General features: G+C 45.0%; 1 protein-coding gene across 6 annotated transcripts in view; it reads right to left on the bottom strand.

The window, feature by feature from the left end:
* clip3 (CAP-GLY domain containing linker protein 3) overlaps positions 1-14,980 on the bottom strand; it is a 54,604-nt gene that overhangs the window by 21,451 nt on the left and 18,173 nt on the right. For all 6 annotated transcript variants that reach the window (XM_068018870.1, XM_068018868.1, XM_068018872.1 and 3 more), the window contains exons 4-11: positions 11,122-11,215; positions 9,956-10,117; positions 9,318-9,436; positions 8,439-8,675; positions 7,443-7,578; positions 5,782-5,907; positions 3,574-3,708; positions 176-299 (exon numbers count right to left, since the gene is read on the bottom strand). In XM_068018870.1, the coding sequence (XP_067874971.1) occupies positions 176-299; positions 3,574-3,708; positions 5,782-5,907; positions 7,443-7,578; positions 8,439-8,675; positions 9,318-9,436; positions 9,956-10,117; positions 11,122-11,215 (1,133 nt within the window). The remainder of the gene's footprint in view (positions 1-175; positions 300-3,573; positions 3,709-5,781; positions 5,908-7,442; positions 7,579-8,438; positions 8,676-9,317; positions 9,437-9,955; positions 10,118-11,121; positions 11,216-14,980) is intronic.

The following is a 14,980-nucleotide window of genomic DNA, read 5'->3' as shown; positions in this document are numbered from 1 at the left end:
CAACCAATGTACAAGAAATGAGCAAAGTCGATGAATGGCAGTTCCTCAGGTGGAGAGAGAAAAAAAGTCAAATCATATGTGCAATTTGGGGGCATTTTAAATTAGACCGTGTTATGTGGGCCCTTTAAATCTCTGGACACATGAACACAACAGCTGATTGGCTACTGAATGTTACCTCTGTACTCTGGAGGGAGGGGCAAACACCCCGTACTTTGGAGAGCAGGTGTAATATCGGACACCAAACACTGAGCCATCATGCTTCCCAGTTGCCTTGTCCAGCTCTATTCCATACCAGTACCCTAAGAGGAAAACACAAACAGCTTTGACTTCCCACAGATAAATTAATTATGAACAGCCAATTGAGAAACATACAGCAGCCGACACACGTCAAATGACCGCTGTACATCAAAGCACCAGAAGCAACAAATAAAAACCAGAAAATGCTGGAAAGACTCAGCAGGTCAGGAAGCGCCTGTGAAAGAGGGACACAGGGTTAGCAGTTCAAGTCTCATGACCACTCGTGAGATGTTACAAATTAAGAAGTTGCCAGAATGAACAGAATTTTCTGTGCTCTATTCTCACAATCCTGGCTCCTTTATTCTCGATGCTTAAGGACTTTTCAACAGGAGTGGACAATCAATACATTGTACATTACCAGACGAGAAGCAATTATTACCTATTACTCATAGAGGGGCAATTCATCACATGGGTTAATTCAGGAAACACTCTTTGCCGGTGTGCATAGAATCATAGAACGGTTACAGCATCCTAGGCTTTATCAACAGTGACATAGATCGCAACAGCGAAGAAGTCATGTTAAACCCGTATAAAACACTGGCTCGGCCTCAACTGACATATTTTGTCCAGTTCTGGGCACTGCACTTTAGGAAAGATGTGAAGACGTTAGAGAGAGCGCAGAATAGATTCACGAGAATGGTTCCAGGGATGAGGAACTTTGGTTATGTGGACAGATTGGAGAAGTTGGGACTGTTTTCCTTGGAGGAGAAGGTTGAGAGGAGATTTGATAGAGGTGTTCAAAATCATGAGGGACCTGGACAGAGTAGATAGAGAGGAATTGTTCCCATTGGTGGAAAGGCTGAGAACACGAGGGCACAAATTTCAGGTAATTGGCAAAAGAAGCAATGGTGACATGAGGAAAAACCTTTTCACGCAGTGAGTGGTGAGGATCTGGAATGCACTACCTGAGAGTGTGGTGGAGGCAGATTCAATCAAGGCTTTCAAGAGGGAATTGTATTTTTATCTGAAAAGGAAGAATGTGCAGGGCTAAGGGGAGAAGGCGGAGGTGTGACACTAAATGAATTGCTCCTTCAGAGAGCCAGCACAGACACGATGGGCCAAATGGCCTCCTCCTGTGCTGTAACCATTCTATGATTCAGCATAGAAGGAGATCATTGAACCCATCGTGTTCGTGCTGGCTCCCCACAAGAGCTACTCTGCTAGTCCCACTCCCCCACCTTTTCCCCGTAGCCCTGCAAGTGTTTTCTCTTTAGAGAATTATCCAATTGCCTTTTGAATCTGCCTCCAACAACCTTTCTAAGCGGTGCAGTAAAAGCTAGTGTTATAATTGTTCCATGGGCTAAGAGGCCAACATCCTGGTTCCTTTGGGTTTGGTAGCCTCGTGGTTATGTTACGGGACTAGTACTCCAAAAGGCCTAGATTAATAATCTGGAGTTGTGAGTTCAAATCCCACCACAGCAGTTTGTGAATTTGAATTCAATTAAGCAATCAAAACTGAAATAAAAAGCAGGTATTAGTTCTGGTGAATGTGAACCGTTTTGTAAAATGCCAACAGATCTATGGGAAAAGAAACCTGTAATCCTTACCTGGTCTGGGCCTAAATGGGGCTGTTTACCTGAAATTATGTTCCATACTCCTATCGTATTTACAGCACAGAAACAGGCTATTCAGCCTAATGGGTCCATGACGGTTTTTATGCTCCACATGAACATCCTCCCACCCCTATTCATCTAATCTTATCAGCATAAGCTTCTACTCCTTTCTCCCCTCAGGTGTTTATCAAACTTCCCCTTAAATATATTTGTGCTATTTGCCTCAAACACTTTCTGTGATAGTGGTTTCCATATTCTCACCACTCTCTGGATAAAGAATTTTCCTCTAAATTCCCTATTGGATTTCTTAGTGACTAGCTTAAAGTTTATTACCTCTAATTTTACACTCCTTCCCAAGTGGAAACATCATCTTTACGTCTACCCTATCAAACCCCTTCATCATTTTAAAGGCTTAACTTACATTTTTTATACATTGGAACATAGGAGCAGGAGTAGGCCAATCAGCCCATCGAGCCTACTCCACCATTCAATACAATCATGGTTCATCATCCACTTCAATGCCTTTTCCCCATACTATCCCCATATCCCTTTATGTCATTGGTATTTAGAAATCTGTCAATCTCTGCTTTAAACATACTCCATCACTGAGCTTCCACAGCCCTCTGGGGAAGAGAATTCCAAAGATTCACAACCCTCTGAGTAAAGAAATTTCTCCTCATCTCTGTCCTAAGTGGCTTCCTCCTTATTTTGAAATTGCGTCCCCTGGCTCTAGACTCTCCAACCAGAGGAAGCACCTCACCTGCATCTACCCTGTCTATCCTTTTAAATATTTTGTAGGTTTCAATGAGATCACCTCTCATTCTTCGAAACTCTAGAGAATATAGGCCCAGTTTCCCCAATCTCTCTTCATAGGACAGTCCCGCCATCCCGGGAACAAGTCTGGTGAATCCTCGTTGCACTCCCTCTATGGCAATAATATCCTTCCTAAGGTAAGGGGACCAAAACTGCACACAGTACACGGTGCAGTCTAACCAAGGTTCTGTACAATTGAAGCAAGACTTCACTAAATCCTCTAGTGATAAAGGCTAACATACCATTATACTGTTTATTATTGCAAACATCTGCATGAGCTTCCCTACGAGTCACCTCCTTTCAATGCCTAATAATGCAGAGCTCCAGTGTGCTACAGGAGCCTGGGTTAACATTCAATGTGTCATTTCTATTAACGTAGAAATTTGAGGCAGACCTGAATGTAGCTGATCCACAGGCTGTGCCCCCACGCACCCAATTCCCTAACCTGAGCCTCGTGTCTCTGCATGGGCAACAAGAGGCTAAACTGGAGTCAGCAGAGTGTCCCTGTACACCTCCCCAGAGACTTGGTCAGAATGGGGACTGGCAACAGCAGCAAAACATCCAAACAGCCCTCTTGCTTAGTGATGTGTGACTGGAGCCTCAACTTCTCAGCATGACATCAATTACTTGGATGAAGGACTAGAGAATTGTAAGTCCAAAAGGTTTAACTGTGGCATCAATCTTACATATACAGTCTTGAATAGTATTTATAGCACAGAAACAGGCCATTCAGCTTCCACTGGGAATGGGACAGTCAGGAGGCTTCCCTTTCCTTGAGGTACAACAACATTCCAGGGCAAGGAGCAAGGGTTACGACTAGTAGCTGCTGTCGAGATCATGATGCCAGAGTGTAAGATCAGAATGACTGCCCACAGCTCCACTCTGCACAACTCTGAATGACTTCACTCACCTGGAGCAAAATCTGTTTTACCATAATATCGAATTATTCCTGGTTTCTGTCCTGCCACCAACACTTGGTCTCCAATCTCAATCTTCACACCCTCTCGGTCAAGGCTTCCCATGGATAGAGACTTCCTTCTCAAGGCTGAGGAGAGAAGCAGGTATAAACTGGAGGCAATGCCAATGGAGCGATAGGCACTAGGCTACATGAGGTCAGTTACCTGGCAGACTGGCTCTTTCACTGCAATGGCAGCCAAACTTCTGGATCAATCAGTGAATCCCAGCACCAAGAAAATGTACCATCGAATGGGTACTGGTGAGTGCTTAGCCCTTAAGGAGTCACTTACACAGGCAGCCTTTGCAACTAGTTAGTATCATGGAGCTGGAATAACTGACAATTGATAGAGAGGCTTAAAATAATTACTGAGTAAGACGGTGAAGACTTTTACTGCACTCACTATCTTAATTAAGATAGAACAATTTAATTAACAATGAGGTTTAAATTCCCTTAACAAGTTCACGACAGCTGTAAAAACTACACACAAAGGATATTCACTCGAACATTTTGATCTGCATTCAGATGAAATTAAACTTAGCTGTACAATAAAGAAATGTTGTCATATTGCATCTGTAAAGTGACTGAACTTCATACGATACTATTGAACACTTGATAAAAATCACTGCATTATAAATCACTCACACAGTTCCATTCTGTACAGGGTGTAGTTTTTCCTGGTTTTATTCTTCCGTTGATCTTTTCACAAATATTAAAATATATCTAAATGGAGCATCTGAACACCTGTAACTGTCTCCGGCTGACTATCACTCTTTGTCTAACGACTGGCATTTTTCAATATACTTTCATGAGCAGTTAACTGAAAATTTTAAATGATCTCAATTCAGGTAACTTTTTTTTTTAATTCTTTCACGAGATGTGGGTGTCGTTGGCTAGGCCACCATTTATTGCCCACCACTAATTGCCTTTGAGCAAGTGGTAGTGTTCAAGGTGGTGGTGAGTTGCCTTCTTGAACCGCTGCAGTCCATGTGGTGCAGGTACACCCACAGTGTTGTTAGGAAGGTAGTTCCAGGTTGTTGACCAAGTGACAGTGAAGGAACGGTGATATAGTTCCAAGTCACTATGGTGTGTGGCTTGGAGGGGAACTTGCAGGTGGTGATGTTCCCATGCGCCTGCTGCCTTTGTCCTTCTAGGTGGTAGAGGTCGCGGGCTTGGAAGTTGCTGCAGTGCATCTTGTAGATGGTACACACTGCTGCCACTGTGTGTCGGTGGTGGAGGGAGTGAATGTTTGTAGATGGGGTGCCAATCAAGCGGGCTTTGTCCTGGATGGTGTCGAGCTTCTTGAGTGTTGTTGGAGCTGCACCCTTCCAGGCAAGTGGAGAGTATTCCATCACACTCCTGACTTGTGCCTTGTAGATGGTGGACAGGCTTTGGGGAGTCAGGAGGCGAGTTACTCACCGCAGAATACTCAGCTTCTGACCTGTATATTTGTTTCCTGCAACAGAATCTCAATGCCTTTCATGAGCAAAGATCAGAAAATGTTTAAACCCAAGGTGATCTACAACTCCCTGTAACTCCCCAAGACAAAGATATGCACGATGCTATTGGAATTTTGCACCGTCTAAATTCTGGCCAAGATCAGGGTCACTTCATCCTTCTCTAATTTTTATCCACGAAACTCAGTCATGGTTCAGTGGGAATCTCTTTCTCTCCCCTCCGAGTCAGAAGGTTGAGGGTTCAAGCTTCATTTCAGAGACTCAAGCACAAAATCTAAACTGACACTGCTAGCACGGTGTTAAGGGAGTGCTGCACTGTTGGAGGTGCTATCCCTCAGATGAGATGTTTCTTTGGTCCAGGTGAACATTACTCTCCCAGCAAGGAGCCGTGTTTAAACACTGTACAGTTGATTCTCCAGCCGACACTCGCTTTGAGCAAGGCTCCCGACAGGGAACATGGCACCATTGAAAGAACAGAGTTCTCACAGGGTCAACCCTCAACCAACAGCACAAAACAAATTTGCTGGTCATTCATCTCACTGCTGTTTGTGGGATTGTCCTAAGCACAAATTAGCTGGCGTGTTTGCTGACATAACAGCAGCCACTGCACATGTGAAGTGTGTTGAGCTGTTTCTGGCAGATATGAAGCAAGGGTGGAAAATACATAGTCATCAAAAATGGGAAATTCAGATGAAGACAAACACACCTTTTTTATCTTTCTTCACCTTCCCAGTCATTCGTGAGAAGTCCATTCTGGGAGTTTTGGGTGTTGATGTTACAGAAGTGGTTTGATCAAGAACTTTACTGATTTTAGACACTGGAGAAAAATAACCTGCCAAAAAAAATGTACACAATCATTAGGGAAAATACACGCACAACACAACTATCACAAGAAAGCTGGAATTGCTTAATCCGGTGACTATTTTAGCGTAGCTTACTAGAGACGTACAAACAGCTTCCAGCCCTATCTTCAGGGCTAAATGAACCACTTAGAGTGGTCAGGGATCACAGAGACTGGAGAAGCTGTCCCAATCAATCATTGATCTGTAGCATTAGCTGCTTTCAAGTAGGGCAGTACAATTAGACTCAGTGCCCTGAGTGAGAGAGGAGGTGTGGGCCTGGGCAATGGGGTAAAGAATTCTGCCAACCTTCTCTATCCTGTAGCTTCCCTCTCCCGGTTGCTATCCATTATCTCCTGTTTGTAAACAACAGGTGATAACGCGGTTTTTATTCCTCTCTCTTCCTGCCACAGTCGAATAGCACACTGTAAGAATGGCTTAAAACCTGGATGAGATACTGAAAAGTATTTCACTGGTGGTGGGGAGAGGGACTATAGCTCAATCAAAATACCCCCATTGGTACTATATGATTTATACCTCATTTCTTCTAAACCAGTTTAAAAATATGTATTTTTGGACAATTTGTTCTTTGTACTCATTCAGTAAATGTTCTTCATGGTTAAACATGCCCAGGTTCGGTACAGCAATGGTTAGATGCAGGGGTAAAGTTCCTTTAATCTGCCTCAAGAATGTGCCTTGACAATTACCTTCAGAAGTCACCCCTTCTCACTGCCCAAAACCAGCCATTGCAGTGGCACCAGAGTCAATTTGTGTTAAATTAAGAACCATTTTCTATGTAGATCTGGGAGAACTTGAGACAATCTCAGGAGCATTTTATGTACGATCCTTGAGGTTAGCTACAAAAAGGCTTAAAGGGATAACTTATGAGGGCTTGGTTTAAATTCTCTTAAGTTTACAACAACTTGCATACATATAGCACCATTAAAGTCATAAAATGTTCCAAGGCACTTGGAAGTATTACCCAACAAAATTTGACACATTAAGAGATATTAGGTCAGACAACCAAAATCGTGGTCAAGCAGACAGGTTATGAGGAGTATCTTAAAGGAGAGAGAGAGATGGAGAGGGTTGGGGGTGGATTTCAGAGTTCCTGGCCTAGGCAGCTGAAGGCACGGCCACTAATGGTGGAGTAATGGAAATCAGGGATGCGCAAGATGCCGGAATTGGAGGAGCACAGAGATCTCAGGGGGGGAGCGGGGGGGGGTTGTAGGACTGGAGGAGGTTACAGAGATACGGAGGAATGAGGCAATGGAGGGATTTGAAAACAGACTGGGAGCCAATGGTAGGTCAGCGAGCATAGGGGTGATTTAATCAAATCTTTGAAGTAATAAAAGGGTTCAATAGGGCAGATATTTCCTCTGGTGGGGGAACAAATCAGCCGTGATCTAATTGTCTGGTGAACCGGGTTCAAGGGGCTGAATGACCTATTCCTCTTCCTATGTTCCTATGAGATTTGGACCAGGGCAGCAGATGTAGGCGGATGACCTCACCGGCGAGGTCCCCTTACCATGTTTCGGAGGGCAAATAAAATAGCTTATCCCTCCAACACTTCCATCATTCTTCCCTTCGGGCTCATCCAGCTCGACACCAACCCACTGCCCACTGGCAAACTCGGTGGTGCCACAGAATCGAAGTGTTCCAACCTATTCCAAGTGGAAAAACAAATCAAAGGTTTCAATCCGTAGGATAACATAGAAGTATGAAATGTTTACACACAGAGCATGGCGAATAAGTGCCAGAAAGTGTACATAAGGGAGCCACCTTGGCTCAATCAGTAGCACTCTTCCCCTTTGAGCAAGAAAATTCTGGGTTCAAACCCCACTTCAGGGCTTGAGTACATAATCCAAGCTGCAATGTTTGGAGGTACTGTCCTTAGGAAATGAAAGTCCTTAGGATGTGACTTTAAATGTGGATGTAAGGCCAACATTGCTCTCTTGACCAAAAGCCCAGATTAGCCAACCATTAATCTTGTGGGATCTTGCTGTGCTCCAAATGGCAGTTGTATTTATTAAGCCCACAAAAATGAACTACAAAAGTGAGTGCGGGATACTTTGGAGTTGCTTTAGAGAGATGGATCAGTGCTTCCATTTCCTTTTAGGGGCTAGCCTTGATTTGGATGTAAAATAAAAGCTTCGTGCCTTGTGTGGTGCAAGTCTGCTCCCATTAAATTGTGTAAAATTTTGTTCCCTCTTCCCACTCTCTCCAAATCCGAGTTGTTCTGCTCTCTTTCCTTGAAACCTCCCACCCTATAACCCCAGCTCATTCTTTTTTGGCATCTCAAAACTGTAGAACACCTCACTTCTCACAGTCTTCCCCAGCTCATTCATTTTACACATTGTTAAATGTCAACATATATCCTCCCTACACTCGGACTATGAGCCTTAACTGTTTACCTAGATTTCTCATGGTAAATGTTGGCGATATCTAGAACTGGTCCTCAGTATGGAAGGCAGATGCCGTACAGTTAGTGTTACAATGAGCATTTGCCCTCTGCAATTCTTACCTTCTCTGCATCCACAAGGACTCGGTCCCCAAGTTTGAGGCCCAGTGATGTTAGCATCAGGTTGCCTGGGATGTTGTCATAGTTTGGCAAGGTGACCTTGGGAAGGTTACAACTCAGAGGTACTGCATCCAGCAGCAGCTGCTTCAATTCCTTGGCAACCATGGCAGCCTCAGCCTTGTCCAGGGTCATGTCCATTGGGTCTGGGACAACATCTGCAGGAACCTGCCCTTTCCGGTTCTGTTGGGTGGGAAAAGACTGGGGAATCAAAACTTTAAAAAAAAGACACGTGTCTAGTTAATACCACTGTGATAAACAGGGAGCCATAAAAGGCCCAACAGGTCTCAGGTCCCTGGCTGATTTCAAGCTGCCTTTATGTTGGGTTTGCTCAGGCTTCCAATAGGCCTTGTGGAGTGGGAGCAGTTGTAGAGTTAACTTTCTGGATATGCTACAGGCTTATGGGATCTTCACTCTTACCAACCTCAGGAAATCTGGAAAATTCGCTCCTGGATGTAGGGAGCCGGTGACATAATCCCAACAAATCCAATATTACTTTCAGTCAAGGCAAATGGTGGGGCTGTTGCAACTGGATTCGGGATTCCCCGGGTAGGGAAGTGGGGGAAAAAACATCCGGGATTCCCACTCCTTGTCACAATCCAGAAACCCTGTGCCGGAAAAGTGGAAGGTTGCCGGATGGTAGGATCTGACTCCCATATTCAGGCAGCCTGCCAACACACAAACTCGAAGAACGGTCAACTGGTGAGGTGCAAGATGGCAGCCACCTGCGGCTGTGTAGTCAGGGTGAGTCAGTGCCTTCAGGAGGGGAGAAAAGGAGAGAATGTCGGAGGCGAAGGAAGCAGAACTAGCCTGCTCCCTACTTACCCTGACTGCTGGGTTTGCTCCATGCTCAAGGAGACACTTGACAGCTCCCAGGCACAGGTTAGAAGCTGCAATGTGCAGGGCCGTCCCATGGTTGAAGTCACTGCAGGTGGAGTTCAGCACTGCAAACACACAGCAGAACAAACACTTCAGAAAATAGCCCCAAGTCAAGAAAACAGACCTTTCACGATCACAAACGTCTCGGCGATTGGAAGCCTCTGCTTTCAGGGATCCATTTACATCGTAAACCACCAAACAGGAGGGAAGGAAACATCAGGGCAAGATTCTAACCCATGTGAAAACTCACAGACAAGTGCATCAGAAACCAGGATAGAAAGAGAGGGTGTGTATATGGCTGGGTGCACTTTCAAAGAACCAGCACAGGCTCAATGGGCCAAATGGCCTTCTTCGGCACTTTAAGTTTCTATTATTTTATGAAAATGACCCTTGCATCAGACTGAAGAAGAGATGAGCTTTCCAGCCTGGATTCCCACCAGTAGCAGTGGAACAATCACAGGCTGTGGAAGCAGGGTTTGCCAGGGTGATGAGACTATTGGGGGTGGGGTGGAGAATCTCAGGCCCACAGTCTCCAGTTGCCTGAGGTGACCAGAATGTTGACAGCCTGCCCAGGCACGGCCTACCTTTCGGTTTGTGAGCCTTCAGGAGGATCCGAGTTATTTCCGGTACATCGAAGTACGCGGCGTAGTGAAGTGCGTTCATGTTGGTCCAGCGGCTGCGAAGTCCGACATCGGCCCCGAGCGAAATCAGTTGGTTGCACAGGCGCACAGCAGCCACGGGATCCCCTAAACCAGGCCCAAAGACATGTCTTAACACCAACAACTTGCATTTATATAGCGCCTTTAATGTAGTAAAACATCTCAAGACGCCTTACAAGAGTCATCAAACAAAATATGACACCAAACTACATAAGGAGATATTAGGGCAGGTGACCAAAAGCTTGGTCAAAGAGGTGGGTTTTAAGGAGAATCTTAAAGGAGGAGAGAGAGGCGGAGAGGTTGGGGGGGGGTGGTATTTCAGAGCTTAGGACCCAGGCAGGTAAAAGGCACGGCCGCCAATGGTGGAATGATTAAAATCAAGGCTGCTCGTGAGACCAGGATTGGGGGCGTGCAGAGATCTGTGAGGATCTTGAACAGGAGGATGAGAATCAAGGTGTTGGTTAACCAGGGGCCAATGTAGGTCTGCAACCACAGGCAGGGTTTAAGTGAAGGGGATTTGGTGCAAGTTAGGATACTGGCAGCAGAGTTCTGGATGAGCTCACACTTACAGAGGGATAAAAACTGCAGCCATTGTATCACTTGGCTGATTTCTTTCCCAACGCATCAATCAATTGAAATGACAGCCCTCAAAAAAAGTAGAGCCACTTTCAGTTTCATTGGAAACTCCCCCAGTGCAGCAACAAACTTTCATGTTAAGTTGTGTTGTAGCTGAACTGAGCTCTCTTTCCTTAGCATTCAGGTAAGGGGTAATTGATCACAGCGAAAAGCCCAGCCTGCTACGAATACGTTCAATCACTTGAGCTGGAACTTTCCAGAAAAATTTTTTTTCCAAGCGCAGTCAAGGAGCGTCCATGTTTGGAACAGGATTTTACAGAATTAGCCCCTCGGTGTACACCCCGTTCACCCTCGCTGTTTTTGCAGGGGGTGAGCGAGTTCCCGTTCTCATCCAGGCAGCAGATGTCAGAGTTGGGAACTGGAACATTCTCCCATTTCCTCCTGTTTCTGTTCTCGGATCTCTGAAACTAACTCGCTCTGCCTCTCTCCGTAGGCTGAACACTTTCACCACCTACCGACCCCGTGTGCTCCTGCTTTGCATGCGTAATGCAACAAAGTCATATCCGTCAGCCCATCCCGGTCATTCACGTGGCAACCTCGCTTCAGAATCTGAATCAACAGAAACAGCAAGAGAAGATCTCAGTATTGCAATACAAATGAGAGTCCTATTAATCACCCTACACAGTACATCAATCTGCCTGGTGCAGATTGGTGGAAGAAGAACAGCACGTTAGTGTGGGTTAAATGTATTTCATTATTATCAAAATCCAGGCTGGCATTCCCAGCGCAGTACTGAAGGAGCGCTGCAGTGTCAGAGGTGCCGTCTTTCTGATGGGATGTCAAACCGAGGCCCCATCTGTCCTCTCAGGTGGATGTAAACAACTGAATGGGACTACTCTGAAGAAGGGTGGGGGGGGGAGTTCTCCCCAGTGTTTTGGGCCAATCTTTATCCCTCGATCAACATTACTAAACACTAGACATGGGAGCAGAATTAAGCCATGTGGCCCCTTCAGCCTGCTCTCCCATTCAGTAAAATTATAGCTCAACTTTGGCATCAACTCCAGATAAAACGGATTATCCCATCATTATCACACTGCTGTTTGTGGGAGCTTGCTGTGCACAAATTGGCTGCTACGTTCCGACATTACAACAGTGACTACACTTCACTGGCTGTAAAGCACTTTGGGATGGCCTGAGGTCATGAAAGGTGCTATATAAATGCAAGTCTTTCTTTCTCTCTCCTGATAATATTGCTCAGTGTGCGACGAACTGACGGTGCCAATCTCCAACCCGGTCATCATTCTGTGTCGGGTTCCCAGATCTGAGCTGGAGCAGGAATAGACAGGGCTATTCACTGGCCTGAGCTTGGGGAAAATGAGCAAGCATTTCAATTCCTGATCACTATACCACAGCCCCTGCTGAAAGATGCACACGTCTGGATGCTGAATGAGTTTATATTAGGTAAGGGTGCAAAGGTTTACAGAACCAAGCTGGGTGGATGGAGTTAAGATTGAGATGAGCCATGATCTCACTGAATGGCAGAACAGGCTCGAGGGGCTGAATGGCCTCCTCCTGTTCCTCGACTGCTCGGTGAAATTAGTCCGGTTGGAAAAAAAAATCCTTGAGGAACATTCCTTCGAAAATACAGATTGCTAAATTATTCTTCTCTACTGCTGCCTCCAGTCTGCCCAGCTTTGAAGGCCAGACTTTCATATTTGAATAGGAACAGTAATGGTCTCAGTTTATATCTAATGGAATCCGTGCATTTGGTGTAAAATCAATCAGCAACACACTGCTACAGTGGGGTTTAACTGGGTAATACTGACTGTACATCAAGAAAATATATTGCTCTGAATAAAAAAAAAAATCAATGTTCCCCTGGGCTTTCATCCAGAAATGTTCATCGTTTCAAAGCATCCCTTGACCCCAGTAATGCTTCATAAAGAGGCTCTTATTTTTCCCTTCTTATATCAGGGCTGTTTTATTTATGTGCTCCTTTATATTAGATACAAAAAAAAGACAGTAATGGACAGGCCAGTGATTTACCTTCAGGAAAACATTTTTGCTGAAACTGGTGAGGGTAAAATGGTACATTTATATCACATCTCATCACGTCTTTCAAAACGATTCAAAGCATTTCGCACACAATCCATTTGCTTTCAAGTTACAATGATTGTTCTTCAAAAAGGGCAGCCATTTTACACACAGCAAGATCCCACAAACGGCATTGTTATGAATGGACTGTTCAACTTTTTTTTTTTTAGGCAGTTTTGGTTGGGGGGAAGAATGTTGGACAGGGTATTGGTAAAAACTCCCTATTCCTCTTCAAGCAATTGCAATGGGATTGTTAATATCTCGCTGAACTGCTAAAAGAAGTAGATACAATCTCAGGATGCACTTTGAGCACCGTGCACAGTTCTGGTCTCCATATTATGAAAAGGAAATAGAAGCACTGGAGAAAGTACATGGATAATACCAGAACTGAGGGATGACATCTAATGGAAAGACTGAACAGGTCTGGGCTTTCTTCTTCAGGGAAGAAAAAACTTAAGAGGAGACATAATAGAGATCTTTACAATTATGGGTTGGACACTGTAGACACGGAGAGAATGTTTCCACTTGTAGGAGAATCCAAAATTAGGGGTTCTTAAACGTGAGGCAGTTGCTAATAAATCCAATAGGGAATTCAGGAGAAATGTCTTTACTCACAGAGGGGTTAGAATGTGAAACTCATTACCACAGGAAGTGGTTGAGGCAAATAGCTGAGATGATTTCGAAAGGTAACTTGGATGAGTACAAGAGAGAAAAGGGAATAGAAAGATATGCTGAAAGGCTGAGGTGAGGCAGATGGAATGGGAGGAGACTCGTGTGGAGCATTAACACCAGCACAGACTGAGTGGGCCGAATGGCCTGTTTCTGTGCTGTATATTCTACATAATTCTGTATTAAGCGTTCAAATGTTTGCATCTCCGAAGAAGGAATCCTTCCCCAGTCTGGCCTAAAGCTACACGTTGAACCACTGGACTGGAGCTTCCTGCCCACAACCTTACACAGTCAGAGGTGAGTGGCCTCCCAACAGAACCAAGCTGATGCAGCATATCATTGAATTTAACCAGCTGATGTGAATTGTTCTTCTAATCTGTTCACATCCTTCCCATTTCTCCCCCCTCTTCCTGAAGATGCCAGCTCGTGCTTGGTTGCAGTTCCACCGACAGGGGCTGCCTCCCACTACCTCACCCCCAGGTGGCCACCCCTGACGTGGGGGCAGGGTTTTGGACCATGTAAGGGGAGGCCTGGCAGCGAGTTCAACATTAGTGTTCCCTGCAGCAGGATTGGCTGAATAATGATCAGAAGTGGCTGACTGGTGACTACCTCTGGGATCTTACCAGCTCGTGTGGCTCAGTCGCATGGTGCCTTCCAATGGGAGAATTAAGCTTCAACTGCCTAATGGGACAGATCAGAAACACAAATCTAAATGTGCCAACTTCCTGCTTATTTATTATTTAGTTTTTATAGAAACACTGGTTTGGCCCCAGCTGGAGGATTGTGTCCAATTCTGGACCCCACACTTTAGGAAGGATGTCAAGGCCTTGGGGATGATGTGGAGGAGATTTACTGGAATGGTAGCAGGAATGAGAGATTTCAGTTATGTGGAAAGACTGGAGAAGCTGGGATTATTCTCCTTAAAATACAGTAGGTTAAATGGAGATTTAATAGAGGTGTCCAAAATGAGGAAGGGCTTTGATGGAAAATACAGTGGCAGGAGGGTCACTAACCAAAGGACACGGGTTTATGACAAATGGCAAAAGAACCACGAGTGAGATGAGGAGAATTTGTTTTAATGCTGCGAGTTGTGGTCTGGAATGCACTGCCTGAAAGAGCGATGGAAGCAAATTCAACAGTAACTTTCAAAAGGGTAAATACTTGAAAAGAAAAAATTTGCAGGGCTATGGGGAAAGAGCAGTGGGGGAGTGGGACTAACTGAATAGCTCATTCAAACAGCCGGCACAGTCATGATGGGCCGAATGGCCTCCTCTGTGCTGAGATCTTATGATCTCCAAGCCTTAACATCCGAAGAAGAGAAAGAAATCGTGCTCCAGGGACAGCACAGGAACAGTTTTGAATTGCTTACGCAGAGAGCTAGCACAGGGTTGACGGGCTGAACAGCATTCTTATTTGCTGTAGAACCATATGGTTCCAAGGAGGAACGAGAGGGGAAAGTTCAGAGGAACCAGGACAATCCTGGTCGGCAGCCCAGTTCTCCCAAAAGTAATTGCATTTTCTGTTCTGATATATTTTTCAAACTAATACCTTAGAGTTTTACTGCTGCAATATGCTAATTCGAAATGCTGACTGAACTGTATGGGAATCAGT

The sequence above is a fragment of the Heterodontus francisci genome, chromosome 40 (assembly GCF_036365525.1).
Source record: "Heterodontus francisci isolate sHetFra1 chromosome 40, sHetFra1.hap1, whole genome shotgun sequence".
In the NCBI taxonomy this organism is placed as follows: domain Eukaryota; kingdom Metazoa; phylum Chordata; class Chondrichthyes; order Heterodontiformes; family Heterodontidae; genus Heterodontus; species Heterodontus francisci.
This window is presented reverse-complemented; position numbering and strand designations above follow the sequence as displayed.